At 38.9% G+C, this 20176-nt stretch overlaps 1 protein-coding gene across 7 annotated transcripts in view; it reads left to right on the top strand.

Annotated features, from left to right (window-relative positions):
- ST7 (suppression of tumorigenicity 7) overlaps positions 1-20176 on the top strand; it is a 313492-nt gene that overhangs the window by 167357 nt on the left and 125959 nt on the right. For all 7 annotated transcript variants that reach the window (XM_053608647.1, XM_053608652.1, XM_053608648.1 and 4 more), the window contains exon 2: positions 2940-3022. In XM_053608647.1, the coding sequence (XP_053464622.1) occupies positions 2940-3022 (83 nt within the window). The remainder of the gene's footprint in view (positions 1-2939; positions 3023-20176) is intronic.

Here is a 20176-nt window from a genome sequence, read left to right on the forward strand (position 1 = left end):
TGTCAAAGGCTTTGTCTTATGGTTTTTAGCCAGAAAATCCAATAAGACTGTAAGATTTATAAGTTATTGAATGAGTACCTTGCATGCTCTAGATATTTCTATCTCTGCTTCTCTTGTTCTCTATTTCTTTTTCAAAAAAATTATTTTTTTTAATTCACTCATCAAATGGAATGAAGCCTATATATTTTTTAATACCCACCATTGGGTGGCACCTGTGGCTCAGAGGAGTAGGGTGCTGGCCCCATATACTGGAGGTGGTGGATTCAAACCCAGCCCCAGCCAAAAACTACAAAAAAAAAAAAAAAATACCCACCATTAATGCTGCCAATTCCAGCCAGCTTCCTATAAGTGGAGATAACAGAGAAGTAAATTTTAATTAGTAATTGCTACATAATATTGATTAAATAAAAATAAGAGTGGAATATTGATTTTTTTCTTTTAAAAACTCATGTAATACTTTTTTCTCGTATCGATTAATTCTTGAGTCTTCGCCTCCAGTGGACCAGTGACTTTCAATAGGAAATCTTTCTTCTCCATTGCTTATACTTTTGTTGCTGGAGAGTTAACAGCAGGGCTACTAAAGCACTTGTAATTCAGGAAAATATTTTCATTTTTCTTTTAGAAATGAATTCAGTGGTGTTAAATTCATTCCTAGAAACCTACTGCAAAGTATATGGTACAGAAGTGAATGTTTATAATTATAGAACAGCTAAGCCAGTAGTCTGTTGTTTGGGTGACTATTTTTGAATAATAGGGAATATAGGATTATTCAGAGTGAAGAGGTGATTTTTGAGAATTTGAGGCAATTCTAAATCAGACTGGCAGTTAAAAGTTCCAGGGATGTTTTGTTTTATTTATTTATTTATCTATTTTTAAGACAGAGTCTCATTAGTTGCCCTTGGTAGAATGCTGTGGTGTCATAGCTCACAGTAATCTCTAACTCTTGGGCTCAAGTGATCCTCTTGCCTCAGCCTCCCGAGTATCTGGGACTACAGTCACCCACCACAACACAATTTTTAGAGATGAGGACTTGCTCTTACTCAGGCTGGTGTTGAACTCCTGAGATCAGGCAATCCATCCACCTTGGCCTCCCAGAGTGCTAGGATTACAGGTGTGAGCCACTGCACCAGCTGATTTTTTGTATTTTTTAAATCTACTTCCTTCCACTAACTGACTATTGCATAAGAAAGGAAACATCACTAGGTTTTGGGTTTTTTTTAATGACCAGGCAAAGCCTTCTTAACTCAACTCAAAGTCTTCCTCCTCATGCTCTACACCCCCAGACTAATCACTGCTTCCATGACTTTTTCTGCCTTTTCCAAAGAGTCAGCTTAGCTCAAGTTGTGAATATTGACTGAGCACCCTGAGCTAGTCCAATCTCTCGTGATTGCACATGACACACCCAAGTCAAACAGTTAACATTTGAGAGTGGGTACAGTGGGAGGCAGGCTCATTGAGAAGGTCCTCAGGTAGCAAATGGAATCCGCACACCCTTCTGCATCAGAGTCTCTGTGATGTGGCCACTGCTCAGTCTCCTTCCCTCCTTATCACTGCGTCTGCTTGGGAAGACCATCTTCACTCTTCAGCATCTTGAGTCAGGTCCTTTCCTCTGCTCAAATTGTCCTCCATCCCACTTCTGTCCCCTTTAGTCTGGTTAACTCCTGCTTATTCTTCAGGACTCGGTTTAGATGTGCCCTAATCCTGGGCATCTTCCCTGCTGCCCAGCCTGGACTGCACCCCTCTTATGTGGTTCCATGACATCCTAGGCTTAGGACCTCTCTGCACACTTACCACACTATGTAATAGTTGCTTGTTGGCTTGTGTGTTTCTTAGCTGGATTGTGGCCTTCCGGAGGGAACCATGTCAGATTCATTCTTTCATTTTTTACCCATATATCCTTCATAAAGAGGGAAAAATATTTGTTAAATGAGGGAATGTGGGATCTCCGTTCATTTCGGTTTATTACTTTGCTTTCTGGGCTGAGCTCAAGAAAGATGTCAAAGCTCTTCCCCATAATGAGATACAAGTCCTACTTCTCAAGACCTTCTAAAGCCAGACTGGACGTGAATCTCACAAAGAAATTCTGCAAAGAAGTGCGAATAGCTTTGCAAAAACTCCATTAACTCTGTTATTTTGGTAGCAAAAGTTTTGTGCAATATCTAGATACAAATGATAATGACTTAAAATATCTTTAAATGTATATTAAATGAACCTTAATTAATGAGCAATTTGTAATTGCAATTAATGAGCAATTAAGTAGCACTTTGTTCATGTCAACTATACAGTTAATTTGGTAAGGAGGTGCCTGGCAGTGAACATCCATGTTTAGTGGTTTATTTCTCATCTTTTTTTTTTTTTTTTTTTTATTGACTTCAATTATTTTGGTGAACAATCGAGCAGCCTTTTAAGGAAGTTGACAAAACTTTTACTTATAAGTGCTAACTTTTTTCCATGTGTCCTTTCTCTTTAGAGGTAACTATAGTATTATAATCCCTAATAACTGTTTCACATATTAAATTAGCTATTTTCCATTTGTTTTAAGGTAGAAATACTGCTTATGGGTTCCTCAAGGACTCTGATGTGTAGTTCCCACAAAACATGTACGAGACCTTCTCTTTTTGAATGTTGGTTTTGTAGCCAGGGTTGAGCAAACTCTTCAGTGGCTATGCATCCTTGGAAACCATTCACAGCAATAGTTTTGAGAGGTAGAAACTGAAATGCTACTCTTTTTTTTTTCTTTTATGTTGTATAACTTGGTAACTAGTATTCTGAGCTTATGTAACAGTGAACCATTTTAGTGAGACCTTGCTATGGCTCTAAGAATTTTCATTATTAAAAAGCAAATGATTTCACCAGAAAGAAAAATGAAAGAGCTGGTTATAGTGACATACTCATGCCTACATTATTCTTCTCCCCTTTTCTCTCTCTCTTTTTTCCAGTGAGCATGTTTTTGAACACATTGACACCGAAGTTCTACGTGGCCCTAACTGGCACTTCCTCACTAATATCAGGGCTTATTTTGGTAAGTGGTGGAATCTTCATTTAAAAACATGCTGATTGCTAATATGTATGTTAGTATATGTTCAAGGAAAAATTTTGGAATAATATACCCCAGCAGTTTACAGTGATTGCCTTGCACATGTATGTATATAGAGTTGGGGGACTTATCGAGGCCTTTCACCACCCAGTTAAATATTTGGAAAAAACTATTTTAAGCAGTTATATATTGCTTGTGTTGAAGGGGGAAAACAAGTGGAAATGAAATGGAAAATAAAGGAAGAATCAATTCTATGTTAAATTTTAATGTCTAAGATACTATAAAATAAGTGTAACTCAGTTCAACTAGAGAGTATTTTTCATCACCTTCATCAAAATGGATTATTGGACAAGATCAGTAGAAATATAGCTTAGTTTCTGTCAATGTATTGACATGGTTGTGACAATTCTAACCTTTTTTCCCCTTTATCTTTTCTTTCAAATTTTACATTATTTCTTTATTGCTTCCTTAAAAATTGCCAAACAGGCAAAAAAAAAAAAAAAAAAAAAAGAACATCATCTGTATGGCTCTATTACTAAGGCCATGTAATAGTTGCAGGTGTGCTGAATTATGACACCTAAAGTAGTTAATTTTAGTGACCACAAATGTGGACCATCTAAATTATGGGACTGCTCTAATATACTTTTTTTTTTTTTTTAATTGTTGGGGATTCATTGAGGGTACAATAAGATAGGTTACACTGATTGCAATTGTTAGGTAAAGTCCCTCTTGCAATCATGTCTTGCCCCCATAAAGTGTGACACACACCAAGGCCCCAACCCCCTCCCTTCGTCCCTCTTTCTCCTTCCCCCCTCATAACCTTAATTGTCATTAATTGTCCTCATATCAAAATTGAGTACAAAGGATTCATGCTTCTCCATTCTTGTGGTGCTTTACTAAGAATAATGTCTTCCACGTCCATCCAGGTTAATACGAAGGATGTAAAGTCTCCTTTTTTTTTAATGGCTGAATAGTATTCCATGGTATACATATACCACAGCTTGTTAATCCATTCCTGGGTTGGTGGGCATTTAGGCTGTTGTCACATTTTGGCGATTGTAAATTGAGCTGCAATAAACAGTCTAGTACAAGTGTCCTTATGATAAAAGGATTTTTTTCCTTCTGGGTAGATGCCCAGTAATGGGATTGCAAGATCAAATGGGAGGTCTAGCTTGAGTGCTTTGAGGTTTCTCCATACTTCCTTCCAGAAAGGTTGTACTAGTTTGCAGTCCCACCAGCAGTATAAAAGTGTTCCCTTCTCTCCACATCCACGCCAGCATCTGCAGTTTTGAGATTTTGTGATGTGGGCCATTCTCACTGGGGTTAGATGATATCTCAGGGTTGTTTTGATTTACATTTCTCTAATATATAGAGATGATGAACATTTTTTCATGTGTTTGTTAGCCATTCGTCTGTCATCTTTAGAGAAAGTTCTATTCATGTCTCTTGCCCATTGATATATGGGATTGTTGGCTTTTTTCATGTGGATTAATTTGAGTTCTCTATAGATCCTAGTTATCAAGCTTTTGTCTGATTGAAAATATGCAAATATCCTTTCCCATTGTGTAGGTTGTCTCTTTGCTTTGGTTATTGTCTCCTTAGCTGTACAGAAGCTTTTCAGTTTAATGAAGTCCCATTTGTTTATTTTTGTTGTTGCAATTGCCATGGCAGTCTTCTTCATGAAGTCTTTCCCCAGGCCAATATCTTCCAGTGTTTTTCCTATGCTTTCTTTGAGGATTTTTATTGTTTCATGCCTTAAATTTAAGTCCTTTATCCATCTTGAATCAATTTTTGTGAGTGGGGAAAGGTGTGGGTCCAGTTTCAGTCTTTTACATGTAGACATCCAGTTCTCCCAACACCATTTATTGAATAGGGAGTCTTTCCCCCAAGGTATGTTCTTGTTTGGTTTATCGAAGATTAGGTGGTTGTAAGATGTTAGTTTCATTTCTTGGTTTTCAATTTGATTCCAAGTGTCTATGTCTCTGTTTTTGTGCCAGTACCATGCTGTCTTGAGCACTATGGCTTTGTAGTACAGACTAAAATCTGATGCTGATGCCCCCAGTTTTATTTTTATTACTAAGAAGTGCCTTAGCTATACGGGGTTTTTTCCGGTTCCATACAAAACGCAGAATCATTTTTTCCAAATCTTGAAAGTACGATGTTGGTATTTTGATAGGAATGGCATTGAATAGGTAGGTTGCTTTGGGAAGTATAGACATTTTAACAATGTTGATTCTTCCCGTCCAAGAGCATGGTATGTTCTTCCATTTGTTAATATCCTCTGCTATTTCCTTTCTGAGGATTTCATAGTTTTCTTTATAGAGGTCCTTCACCTCCTTCGTTAGGTATATTCCTAGGTATTTCATTTTCTTTGAAACTATGGTGAAGGGAGTTGTGTCCTTAATTAGCTTCTCATCTTGACTGTTATTGGTGTACACAAAGGCTACTGACTTGTGGACATTGATTTTATATCCTGAAACATTACTGTATTTTTTGATGACTTCTAGGAGTCTTGTGGTTGAGTCTTTGGGGTTCTCTAAGTATAAGATCATGTCATCAGCAACGAGGGAGAGTTTGACCTCCTCTGCTCCCATTTGGATTCCCTTTATTTCCTTGTCTTGCCTAATTGTATTGGCTAGAACTTCCAGCACCATGTTGAATAGTAAAGGTGACAGAGGACAACCTTGTCTGGTTCCAGTTCTAAGAGGAAAAGCTTTCAGTTTTACTCCATTCAGTAAAATATTGGCTGTGGGTTTGTCATAGATAGCTTCAATCAGTTTTAGAAATGTGCCACCTATGCCTATACTCTTCAGTGTTCTAATTAGAAAAGGATGCTGGATTTTATCAAATGCTTTTTCTGCATCTATTGAGAGGATCATGTGATCTTTATTTTTGCCTCTGTTAATATGGTGGATAACGTTTACAGACTTGCGTATGTTGAACCAGCCTTGCATCCCTGGGATGAAGCCTACTTGATCATGATGAATGACTTTTTTGATGATAAGCTGTAATCTATTGGCTAGGATTTTGTTGAGAATTTTTGCATCTATATTCATGAGTGAGATAGGTCTGAAATTCTCCTTTTTGTTTGGGTCTTTTCCTGATTTGGGTATCAGGTTGATGTTTCCTTCATAAAGTGTGTTGGGGAAGATTCCTTCTTCCTCAATTTTTTGGAATAATTTCTGCAGTACAGGAATAAGCTCTTCCTTGAAGGTTTGATAGAATTCTGGAGTGAAGCCATCTGGACCAGGACATTTTTTGGTTGGAAGATTTTTTATTGTTTCTTTGATCTCAGTGCTTGAAATTGGTCTGTTCAGGAGCTCTATTTCTTCCTGGCTGAGTCTAGGGAGAGGGTGTGATTCCAAATATTGATCCATTTCCTTCACATTGTCAAATTTCTGGGCATAGAGTTTCTGGTAGTATTCAGAGATGATCTCTTGTATCTCTGTGGGATCAATTGTTATTTCCCCTTTATCATTTTTGATTGAGGTTACTAGAGATTTTACTTTTCTATTCCTCATTTGTCTGGCCAATGGTTTATCTATTTTATTTATTTTTTCAAAAAACCAACTCCTTATTTCATTAATTTTCTGAATGATTCTTTTGTTTTCAATTTCATTGATCTCTGATTTGATTTTGGATATTTCTTTTCTTCTACTGAGTTTAGGCTTAGATTGTTCTTCTTTTTCCAATTCCATAAGATCTCTTGTGAGATTGTTGATGTGCTCTCTTTCTGTTTTTCGAATGTAGGCATCTAAAGCGATGAATTTTCCTCTCAAAACTGCTTTTGCAGTATCCCACAGGTTTTGGTAGCTTGTGTCTTCATTGTTGTTATGCTCAAGGAAGTTAATGATTTCCTGTTTTATTTCTTCCTGCACCCATCTGTTATTAACAGAAGATTGTTTAATTTCCATGCCTTTGGGTGGGGTCGAGCATTTTTGTTAGAGTTGAGTTCCACCTTTAATGCCTTATGGTCTGAGAAGATACAAGGTAAAATTTCAATTCTTTTGATTCTGTTGATATTTGTTTTGTGTCCCAGGATATGATCAATTTTGGAGAATGTTCCATGGGGTGATGAGAAGAATGTATATTCTTTATCTTTGGGGTGGAGTGTTCTATATGCATCTATCAAGCACAGTTGTTCTAGGGTCTCATTTAAATCTCTTATATCTTTGTTTAATTTCTGTTTCGAGGATCTGTCCAGCTCTGTAAGAGGAGTGTTAAAATCCCCTGTTACTATGGTATTATCAGATATCATATTGCTGAGACTGAGTACGGTCTGTTTCAAGAATCTGGGAGCATTTAAATTGGGTGCATAGATATTTAGAATTGAAATGTCTTCTTGTTGTAGTTTTCCCTTGACCAATATAAAGTGACCATCTTTGTCTTTTTTGACTTTAGTGGCTTTAAATCCACATGTATCTGAAAATAAGATTGCAACTCCTCTTTTCTTCTGAATTCCATTTGCCTGAAAAATTGTCTTCCAACCCTTGACTCGGAGCTTTAATTTGTCTTTTGAAGCCAGGTGTGTTTCTTGCAGACAGCAAATGGATGGCTTGTGTTTTTTAATCCAGTCAGCCAATCTATGTCTCTTCAGTGGGGAATTCAAGCCATTAACATTTATTGAGATAATTGATAAGTGTGGTAGTATTCTATTCATCTTATTTTGTGAGAGTCCATTGCTTAGTTTTATCTTTTGCATCAGTGTGGAGGTTAGGTTCTGTCCTTTAATTTCTGAGTTCTTACTTTGCTGCTGATCCATTGTGGTGGTCAGTGTGCAGAACAGGTTGAAGTATTTCCTGTCAAGCTGGTCTTGTTGTGGCGAATTTCCTCAATGTTTGTATATCCGTAAATGATTTGATTTCTCCGTCAATTTTGAAGCTTAGCTTAGCGGGGTACAGAATTCTGGGCTGGAAATTGTTCTGTTTAAGTAGATTAAAGGTAGATGACCATTGTCTTCTTGCTTGGAAAGTTTCATTAGAGTAGTCTGCGGTCACTCTGATGGATTTGCCCCTGTAGGTCCACTGGCGATTACTCCTGGCAGCTTGCAGAATCTTTTCTTTGGTCTTGACTTTGGACAGGTTCATCACAATGTGTCTTGGAGAAGCTCGGTTAGATTTGAGGCGACCTGGGGTCCGATATCCCTCTGAAAGCAGTGTGTCAGAATCTTTGGTGATGTTTGGGAAATTTTCTTTTATAATATTCTCTAGTATGGCTTCTATTCCTCTGGGGCATTCTTCTTCCCCTTCTGGAATTCCTATAACTCGTATGTTGGAACCCTTCATAAAGTCCCATAATTCTGACAGTGAATATTCTGCTTTCTCTCTCTTCTTTTCTGCCTCTTTTACTATCTGAGTTATCTCAAGAACTTTGTCTTCTACCTCTGAAATTCTTTCTTCTGCATGGTCTAACCTGTTGCTGATACTTTCCATTGCATCTTTAAGTTCCCTAATTGACTGTTTCAGTTCCTTCAGCTCTGCTATATCCTTTTTATAGTCTTCATATCGTTCATCTCTTATTTGATTCTGTTTTTGGATTTCCTTTTGGTTAATTTCCACTTTATTAGCAGTTTCCTTCATTGTTTCCATCATTTTTTTCATTGTTTTTAACATGTGTATTCTAAATTCCCTTTCTGTCATTCCTAACATTTCTTTATAGGTGGAATCATCTGCAGTAGCTACCTCATGGTCCCTTGGCGGGGTTGTTCTGGACTGGTTCTTCATGTTGCCTGGAGTTTTCTGCTGATTCTTCCTCATGAGTGATTTCTTTTATCTGTTTCCTTGCCCTAATTGTCCTTTCACTTCCTCTTGCTCTTTAAGTTCTCGTGCCTGTGGACTAAGAATTACAGGGCCAGAAGGGTGAGAAGGTTGAAGAGCAAAAAAGGGATGAAAGAAAGGAGGACCGAGTGATAAGAAAAATAGAGAAAGGAGAGGGGGTGGGTAAAAGGAATATTGACAAAAAGAAGAGAGGCACAGAAAGAGGGAGACAGAGCAATATAGGTGTACAGTAGGGTACTTTGACACGACCTTAAAAAATCCCCACCTTCTGGGGGTGCCCAGTTGGGTGGTTCCCTTGAGGTCAGTAGCTCTTTGCTAACCTGATCAGATACAGTACCCCACCTCCACCAAGTAGAGAGGAAAGACAAAAATACTATAAATCCAACCAAAACAAGCAAACAGAAAACTTTATGGGATAAAATTGGGTGAAAAACCAAATAATAGCGGTAGAAACGCTAGCAAATATGAAGTTCTAGTTATTGAAAATGGCAGCAATGGGAAATTATAATTAAACTAGAAAAATTGAGAAAGAAAAAGGATCTGTATGGAAAAGGTTGAAATTGAAAAACAAAACAACATCAGCAACATCAAAATAAACAAAAAAAACCCAACCAAACCAAAAACCCAAAAAACACAACCAAAACCAAGCAATACATGTATGTTGTTGAATATTGTCTGGGCAACACGTGGTCTTCTGGGTTATGAGATGTTAATCACAGTTCTGATACCACTGGAGGCTGCTGATTTCTCAAACCCCAGCAGGAAGAGACCCTAAATCTCTCTTCAGCCCACTTAAAGGCACTTTGAACTTGTAAACTTGCTGAGCAGAAGCTTTCCCAGGAAAGTGCTTGTCGCTGGAATCACTGCTCAAGTGGCTAACCACTTACCCAGTGTGCCAAAACCCGTCTCACTCTGCCCCTGAGGGTTAGGGCTGCAAGGCGGCTCAGACCCCACCCTTAGGCTACTTGGTCGCTGGGTTACCAGTTCCCACCCGATTCTAGCTCTGCAACCCTGAGGGCGGAGCTTGCCGGGGCAGATCGCTCACAATGGCTCCCTGTGACCCACAGCCAAACACTATTAGCTCCGTCTGGCTCAGTGTCTCAGACTGGGGCCCTAGACAACAGCCAAAGTTCTCCACACTCCCGCTCAGGCTCTCCCCAAGGCAGTTCAACTGAGTGGCAAGTCCAAAGACACCAAAACAGTTCACAGGTAAGGCCTTTCTGGTTTGCAGTCTCGCTGCTACTGACTTACAGTTGCGGGCGGGTTTAGATGGATTGAACACACGCGACCACTTGCCGTTTTTCCACTGTTTTAGTCCTCCTCTTGGGGTCCAGAAATCTCTCGCTGACTCCCTGTATCCTCACAGGGGTGATGATAGGCAGATCCCACCAGCCAGAGATGCCTGGAGTCCCATCTCCCCAGACTCACGGTGCCCAGATGCAAGGAAGCTGTCACTCGGCTGCCATCTTGCTCCGCCTCCACCCTACTCTAATATAATTAAATAACCTTTAAAGAGAAAGAAATTTTAGAAAGGCTTTTTTTACCCTAGTTCGTATAATCCTGTGATTATTAATTATTATTGAAACAGGCACAAGGAAAATATTAGAGAGTCAATGTTAAGAAAAATGGGAGATGAATAGAAAGAAAAACTTAGGAGGCATAGGGTGCAAATATGTGGAGCAAAGAGCAGAAGTGGACCTAGAATAAGGGTCACTAGAGCTTGAAAGGAGGCAGAGTAAGAAAGTAGAGAAATGTCTGCAGGGCAGAAACTTGCCACAGAGGAAAGACCTGGTTGCAGGATGGGGAGCATTACCTTGTGATCAGAGAATATTCAGGTTCATTTGCTGTGCTGTGTCATGTGCACTACTGAGATGGTTAAAGCGGGTGTTGTTGAGCTGGGAATGTGAAGAATATCAGCAGGAGCCACTCGGAGAAGGTTGCATAAGTGGAAATCCAAATAGAAAGCCCAGTGCTGCTCAAAGACCACCCCATGGTGAGGGGAGGCAAATTAGAACTCCTCCTTAAAATGAGTTGAAATAAGGTATGTGTGGTAACTTGTACTATGTTGCCTTTTTTTTTTCATTTTTCCTGAGACTGAGTCTCACTCTGTTGCCTGGGTTGGGGTGTCATGGTGTCATCATTGCTCACTGCAACCTCAAACTCCAGGGCTTCAGAGATCCTCCTGCTTTAGCCACCTGAGTAGCTGGAACTATAGGATCACATCACTACATCCAACTAATTAAAAAAAAAAATTTTTTTTTTCTGCCCACGTTGGTTTCAAACTACTGGGTTCAAACAATCCTTCTGCGTCGGCCTCTCAAAGTGCTGGGATTACAGGCATGAGCCACCGTTCCTGGTCTCATGTTGCCTCTTAAATATTAATCTGCTCATCCATATGTGTCCAAAAAGTCTTTCTATTCTTTAGATACATGAGAAAAATGATACTGTAGAGAGTTGATAATAAAGCTATAAAGCTTTAAATAAAGCTATAAAGACCAAATTTATGTTGTGACAGGCACAAGGAAAATATTAAAAATAAACCACTAAACATGGATGCCAGGCACCTCCTGACCATAATTTATTCCATTTAAGGACTATATTTTATTTGGCGTTTGTGTATCTCTTACTTTTTAATGTTAAAATTTCCTTCTGAAGTGATAGTGATGGTAGTGCTATTTTACTATTACTACTTGGCAAAACAAAACAAAACAAAACTCTTTAGCAATTCAGATTGGTCTTCACATTTGGTAGGGGGTGGGCAGGAGAAATTTTGATGGAACATAAACCCAAAGCCTAAGAACCGCTGACCTAATAGACCAGGGGCCTCAAGAATTTACTTCTGCTGAATCACTGCAACATACATTGTCCAAAAGGAAAAAAGTAAAAATATTTGAATCTGATTTAGAGCAATGTGTGGAAAAGGAAAAGGCTTTAGATATTCTCTGAAAAATTCTTCACTCTAGGGGACCCAAGACAGAGGAAAATGATCTGAGCTCAGATTTGGTGGAGGGAAGCCAGCAGAAACTATTTTGCTAGAAAACCACAGAAAAATGTTAAGGTATGGGAATGAATCTCTTACTCCAAAGATTTTTAACATCCATGATTAAACAGAAGATAGTCATTAGGAGGCAATATATTTAGTATTTAGAGTTAAGTAAGAAACAATACCTGTATGAGAATTATACATTATCTAGAAGAGGACAAAGAGTAGGTGGAAGAAGAACAAAGTACTGAAAGAGAGATTGTGATGGAAGAGAAAACCATGGAAAAGGGAGAAGTCAGTTAACCTTATTTGCAGATGGTGTGGTCTTATATTTAGAAAAACCTAAAGCTACACCAAGAAAAAAAAACCTGTTAGAACAGATAAACAAATCCAGTGAAGGTACAGGATTCAGACTGTACAAAAATCAGTGGCATTTTTATACTCCAACAGCAAACAATCTGAAAAAGAAATCAAGAAAGTAATCCTATTTACAAGATAAATATGTTATATTGTAAATATAATACCTAGGAATCAGTTTAAAGAAAGTAGTAAATATTCTATTAAAAGGAAAACTAGAAAACACTGTTGAAAGAAATCGACATGGATACAAGGAAAGATATTCCATGCCCCTGGATTAGAAGAATTAGTATTTTTGAAATGACAGTACTACACTAAGCAATTTACAGTTTGACTGCAATCTCTGTCAGAATGTTATTCTTCATAGAAATAGAAAAAAAAATCCTAAAATTTATATGGAACCACAAAAGATTCCAATTAGTCAAAACAATCCTGAACAAAAATAACAAAGCTGGAGTCATCACACTAACTGAGACTTTAAAATAGACTATGAAGCTATGGTAACCAATCAGCATGGCACTACTGGCAGAAAAACAGACACATAGACTAATGGAACAGAATAGAAAACCCACATATAAAGTCATACATTTACAGCCAACTCATTTTCAACAAAGGCACAGAGGACATACTGTGGGGAAAAGATAGTCCCTTCAATACATGGTGCTGGGAAAACTGGACGACGATATGCACAGGAATGAAACTAGACCCCTATCACCACATATAAAAAGCAACTAAAAATGGAGTAAAGACTTAACTCTGAGACCTGAAACTATTCAACTCCTGGAAGAAAACATTGGGGAAATGCTTCAGGACATTGAGCTGGGCAATGTTTTTGTTTTTTTTTAATAAAACCTCAAAAGCATAGGCAACCATAGCAAAAACAGACAAATTGGGATTACATCAAGTTATAAAGCTTCTGCACAGCTAAGAAAAAAACAATCAGCCCACAATCTCCACAAAACAGGAGAAAATGTTTGCAAACTGTTCATCTGATGAGAGATTAATAACCAGAATAACTGAGGACCCCACACAATTTAATAGCAAAAAACCCCAAATAATTTGATTAAAAAATGGGCAAAAGATCTGAATAGACATTTCTCAAAAGAAGACATGCAAATGGCTAACAAGTATATGAAAAAATGCTCAGCATTACTAATCATCAGAGAAATGAAAATTCAAAATCACAGTGAAATATCGTGTCACCCAGTTAGAATGACTTTTGTCAAAAAGACTAGGAATAATGGATGCTGGTGGGTATCTGGAGAAAGGGGAACCCTTGTACACTGTTGGAGGGAATGAATGTAAATTTTTTCTTTTTGATCGAAACATATTTCTAAGATGTCTTAGAAAAACATTTTAATATTGAAATTTATTTAATAATTATTAGAGACCTTTTAGATATACTTAAAATATAAAGCTAAAAAAAATTGCCATGTGTGGAGAATAGTATGGAGACCCCTAAAAACCAAAAAATTGAACTACTATGTAAGCCAGCAATTCCACTACTGAGTATATCTCCAAAAGAAAGGAAATCAGTATTCCAAAGAGATATTTACACTCATATGTTTATTATAGCACTATTCACAATAGGCACAATATAAGCTCACCTAAGTGCCGATAAGTGGATGATTGGATAAAGAAAATGTTGTATATATACACAATGTAATATCATTCTGCCTTAAAAAGAAAGAAATCCTGGTATTTTCTGCAGCATTTATGAAACTGGAGGTCACTGTGTTATGTGAAATAACCTAAGCACAGAAAGACAAATATTGTGCGTTCTCACTTATATGTGGGAACTAAAGAAGCAGATCTCAAGAAAATATAGAGAAGATTTGTGGCTACCACAGGCCAAGAAGGGTAGGGAGAGGGGGGCAATGAAGAGAGGTTGATTAATAGGTGCAAATGTACCGTTAAAAGAAGTAAGACCTAATGTTTGGTATATCACTGGAATGACTATAGTTAACATTAATCTACTGTACACTTCAAAATAGCTAGAGAAGAATAATTCAAGTGTTCCTAGCAGAAAGAAAAGATAAATATTTAAAGTAATGGATATTCCAGTAACCCTGATTTGATCTTTACACATTAGATGAATGTATCAAATTATCACATGTATTGAGAAGATGTACACACCTATTTGTATCAATTAAAAAAAAAAAGAAAGAAAGCCATGTTGAGAAGCAGGGATTGTTCTGGGACTTTATGGTTATTCATCCCAAGCTCTTCATTATTCAGAAGAGAAAATTGAGACTAGCCAAGGAAAGAAAAAGAAGTGTTTTGTCTAAACCACACCTAGAACCTAAGTCTTCATGTTCCTACCTTAATATTTTAAATGCTAAGAAACTTTAGACTTGGAAAATGCTCTCATGTGCTTGATAAAGTTTTAATAATATGTGCTGACAACCTGGCAATTTTTTTTAGCACTTATATTTTAGGTATATCTAAAAGGTCTCTAATTATTAAATAAATTTTAATATTAAAATGTTCTTCTAAGGCATCTTAGAAATATGTTTTGATCAAAAAGAAAAAAGTAAACGTATTTGGATACAATTTCATATTAAAACTGGTGATTAATTCTGATGCTGAAAGGGTTTTGTTTGTGTTTCTCCTCTCAGGGGAGCTTCCCATAAGAATGTTGCCTGTTACTGGCTTAGAGGAAGCTTGCTCTGTGCCAGGCACTAATGTAAAGAAAGCACTTTGCATGCTAGCTCATTCATTCACTCTGCACCAGCATACAATGCAACAATTGCGAGTGCCATTTTCGCGGCTCTAGGCAAGTTGTGACCTGCCTTAGGTCACACAGCCAGCAAACGGCAGAGCAGGATTGGAACCCAGGTCATCTGGAACCCAGGTCACCTTATGAAGGCAACCATACTGTTAACACTCAGGTCATTGCCTCTGGTCAAGTTCTCAACTGATTTTCTAGCTTGCTGAACAAATAGTAGATCTGGATTTTTTTCTAGCAGTAGCTTGGTGTGAATTCACAGGCTATAAATTAATTACCACAGTGTGGGTTATTTCCCTTCACTATTGTAAGCTAGGCCCAAAGGTTGTTTTTCCATTTAACTCAGGGATGGTGAAGTCCTATCAGCAATAAAGGGATTTCCCTAGAGCACAGCCACCTTTGCAGAGCTGGGCTGACAAGGGTTTCTCCTGCACGTGGGGTGCAGCTGCTGAGACAGGAGGCTCACTACTGGGCTGCCTTGTATCTGCCTGGCAGCATTCTCAGGGAGCAGAGGGCAGAGGATACTCCTGACTGATAGGGAACTTTGAGCAAAGGAGAACTGCTCCTGTAGAAACCATTCGAAAGGCCTTTCTCAAGACTGCAAGTCTGCATTGAAGGCAAAATGACTGCAATGAGGGAATAGCTCTTGATAGCTTTAGGCTCCTGCTTTAGAGACTGTTGACACTGGTATTGTCTAGCCTTCAGGGACTCAGCTTTGCTAAACCTTGAAATGAACCCCGGATGAGGTTTCAACCACTGTCCTTTTCTGTCAAATGTATTTCAGGGAGAGGCAGCACCGAGGTAAAGGATCAGGTGCATGGAAGTGCTTAGCGGTTTGTTTCCCGGCACCAGGGAGACAATTACCTAACTGCTCTCCCCTAAGCGATGTTCTGAGAGGCTGCCATGAACATTTAAAGTGCAGGTCTATCCTTGGGGAAATTGGTTGGGGACCCTCAGGATTCCAGTGCTGCATACTGAAATCATCATGCAATTTGATTTCTTAGGAGAAGAGAGGTCAAAACAAACAAACAAAAAAGCTGGTATTTCCTTTGTGGAGAAAAAGTCAATTAACTAAACAAATATATGTAGAGATAAAATTTACTTGGCAAATGCTGTTGTCTTTTACACTAATGTGTTTAAAAATAACTAGGTATATATTTTACTAGCTGTCACTGATAGTTCTTAATTGCACAAGGTGAAGCTAGCTGTGAGTTTGTTATACTACCTCACTCACTCTACCCTGTTGGCTCCTGTCCCCATGTTATCCAGGCAGCTCTCCCCTTTATGTAACTTCAAGGTGCCTCTCTGCCCACTTGGCGCAAGCCTTCCACTCCCAGTCCAGTTCCTGCCGTAAGTTCTGCACCTGTCCTCACAGTTCAAACCTGCCAATTTATTCTATTTTCTGCTAGCAAGGATGTGTCCTTCACTGTTTCAGTGAAGAAAATTTCTGGCTTTTGCTTTTGCTTTTGAGAGTAGTAACGTGGATATGTGCAGAAAAATTTCCCCTTAATTTTCTCAAAATGTTGGTAACATAGAGAAAATATTGTCTTGACATTTATACATATATCACTGTATTCCTAGTAGTGTGTGAGTGTGTGTAAATAATCGACAGGTATAAAAAGTCATCCATGGCACAATTTTTTTTTTTTTGACCGGGACTGGGTATGAACCTGCCACCTCTGGCATATGGGGCCGGGGCCCTACTCCTTGAGCCCAGTGGCACAAGTTTTGAAAGTCAGAATCAAGAATAAGAAAGAGAGAAAAAATTAGAATAGTGAATAAAAACTAGTTTGTGGATTGGATATATAAGAAGCATGTTTTGGGGAGGGTGGTAGAAGAGATAACAATTGGATAGGAATCAGTTATAACCAATGGTCCATTTTTTGTTCTACTTAGGTCCGAGTACTTTGCATATATTGTTTCATTTATTCTCATTGAAATTCTAAATGATAGGTGTAACCAAAGCCTTTATGCTGCTATGAATAAACAAAAACAAAGGTCAAATAATTTGACCAAGGTTATAGAGCAGAAAAATGGTGAGATTTGCATTCTCATCTCTCCAACCATGCCCTCTAGGCCTTCCTGTTCAAAAGCAAGGGAGTGGGGCTAGAAAATTGTTGTGTTTCCTTTCAACTCTTTTTCATCCATCTAAGGACTTGACCTGTAATTTAGGTAGCACTTTAATTGATAGACATATAGATCATCCAAATGATGGTGATTCTGGAACTAAGAGTGAAAAAAGACTCAGGGAAACTTGATTAGAAAGGATCTTGGGGTGTGGAAAGTACCACATGCATGTCAGGCTGTCCATTGTGAAGCAGTTTGTCCCTGGCTCTTGATAAAGAGTCAGAGGATGCTGTGGAGACTGGAGGCAGAGGAGCCTCAGACAGTGGGAGGAAACTGAGGCTCATTTAGCCATATCACTCTGAAGCTTCTTGGGTCCACCATGAAAATTGATGATCTTCTGCAGGAGACCAAGTGCCCGACAGAGAAAGTAGGTAGATGCCTGTCAGGGTCTGGTTATGGGCATGAGCATTTGAGCAGATCAAATTTATGATCAGACATGGCAAAAGTGAAGAAGGTGAATGAGGTGGGGGATAAAGGCACAAAACTGCCTTTTTGGCTTTTTTAGTTTACCTTTGAGTACAAATTGAGAGACTTAAAAGCCATGCAGCTGCAGAGCTGGGGAGTCCTGAGAAGCTACGCAATGTAAACCAGTAGGACCCTGAGGACTAGGCGTCCAGAAAGCTGGGACTTGCCCAGGTGGCCTTGCTGGGTGGATGGTGTGAAGACGAGAATTTGAGTTTCCACGGCTTTGCCTCTGGAAACGCATCATCCTGCCTCTCATAGGGTGTTACCTGGGAAGGTGGTAGTAACAGAAAGTAGCAGTTGATATTTTAATTTTTAACAGACCCACAGAAATGGGCCAGGTAGATGAAAAAGAGAGAGAGAGTGGGGAGAGGGAAAGAAGGAAGAAAAGAAAGAGGGAACAATGGTGACTGTAACCTTCTCTGAGGAGAGGTTTTTTTGTTTTTTTTTTTTTCCCAACTGGCCACGGATTGGGTCAGGTTTGGCCAGTGGAAAACATGGACCAACACTTACCACAATGTATATTTTGTTTGTGTGACCATTTGTTACCATCTTTCTCTCTAGAGTGGAAGCAATACAAAGACAGGGTCCCTGTCTGTGTTTTTATGTACTGCTGTATACTCTGTACCTGTGATGCTAGAGTAAATACTTAGGAATTTGTTGAGTGCACAGAAGACCCAGTGAGGGAATGCATTAACTGACTGCATCAGAATTATCTGGGATCTCTGTTTAAAATGATGAATTCCAAATCCACCCCAGACCCACGAATCAGAATCTTTAGAGGAGGGATGTAGAGGACAGCTGCCGCCGCAGTGTGAGTTGGCAGGACTTGGAACAAATGACACAGATTGGCTTCTCCCACTTCCCCAGGAGAGTGATCCCCACTTCCCTGCCATAGTTAATATAGGTCTATCAATTACAGTGCTACCTGAGTAAAGTAATTAATGCTATAATGGAAAATCTCATCTTGTGAACATTCAGACACCAAGGTGGGAATGGGTCATTGGCTGTTGACTTTGAAAAAAGCTTTACTTCTGGTGGGATTACACCAGTGGTGCATCTTACAAGGGTATATGTGAAACTTGGTAAACGGTCTGTGAAGCTAGCGAATGATGCCCCATGATCATATCAACGTACACAGCTGTGATTTAATTAAAAAAAAAAGAAAAAAAAGCTTTACTTCCTTGTCTTTTCTCTTTTCTTAAAGCCTTGGCAACAGGTGTCCAGAAAGGGTGTGGGTGGAGGGGCGTACATGCCAGCTCTTTACATAGCCCCCACAACTGTTTGGGGGAACAGGTGACTGAGATATAGGAAGCAGGAGGCCAAGACCCACCCAGTAGCTATTTAATATTCCTAAACAAAACATATAGAAGCCAGGAGTTCAAAAAAACAAAAACAAAACAAACACACACACCCCCAACCTCGTTATGTCTGTCATAAGGAATTGGGAGGAACTTTGAAATGGTGAGTGGATATGGAGCAGAGGACGTGCCTTGAGAATTGAGAAAGCAAACTAAAATGGTCACAGATGTTATTATGACCAGCATTTCAGCTGCCTTGGTTTTTCTCCTTTATCAACAACCCTGATGATCCCCTTTAGCTCCCTCCTCCAAATATAGGAAAGTCCCAGGTTCATAAAGTGTTTTACATGTATTAATAGAATGTGTAATTCAAAAGAAAAGGAGGTCTTATTGAGTAAGAAGATAGAGTCTTTAGGAAAGATTCAACTTTTAGGTCTACAAGGGCAGTGGAAGGGCCTTTTTTCTTTTTCTTTCTTCTTTTTTTTTTTTTATCATCCCTTTGTCAGATTTTCATTCCCTTCCTGCAGGTAAAGATGAGACAAGTTTGTACCTTAAGCCAGCTGCAAATCTGGATCTCTACCCCCAGGCCTCCTTGGTCATCCTCTTGGCTTCTGTCAAATAGTAAGGGAGGAGATGACTGGATCCTTGCCAAATGGTATTTGTTTTAATATGTTTTGGGCCTTGAGTACAGCTTATGTGCCTTCTCCTTTGTAATGTATAGGTCCAATCACTTCCTCACCCCTCACATTGCCAATTCCATCCCCACCTCCCTTATGCCCAGAAGATAAACCTTACCTCATGAGATCGGTATTGCCCAGTTTTTATTCTTTTGTTGCCTTCCTAGCTGTGGAACAACTCATAATACACCATGCTTTTCAAAATAGAATAGTCTCCCTCGAGTCATTCATCTTTCTGTTTCTTCCTGTTTGGGAGGAAGAAGGGATAGGTTACTTTTCCAAGGAAGGATGGGTGTGCTGCCTGGGCCCTTGGCATCATGCTATGTGGTCATTTGTACTCTTCCCCAACTTTAATTTCTCTCTTTCAAGTGGATTTTTCCCTTTCTACAAATATATATGAGCCTTATTTTGTAATAAACAAAACAAACACAAAATCTTTTATCAATCCTGCTATTTATCTAGGTATAGTCTAAATGTCAGGCCAGCCCTTATCATCCACCATTCAACCGTCTACCCCCCCCAGCCAGCCAGTCTTCCACCTTCCTCCCTCCCTCCATCCAAACTGAGTGTTTAATCTGACCTTATGTTGCACATTAGAAAACTGAGCCCCAAGAATTAGCGAGAGCCATCCAAGGTTACACAACTCAGCCACCTAGTTTAAATGGTTTTTGCTTTTAGACTAGACAGTAGAGGACTTCCTAATGCCAAACCCAATTGACTGTTTTTA

This window comes from Nycticebus coucang, chromosome 11 (genome assembly GCF_027406575.1).
Source record: "Nycticebus coucang isolate mNycCou1 chromosome 11, mNycCou1.pri, whole genome shotgun sequence".
NCBI lineage: Eukaryota > Metazoa > Chordata > Mammalia > Primates > Lorisidae > Nycticebus > Nycticebus coucang.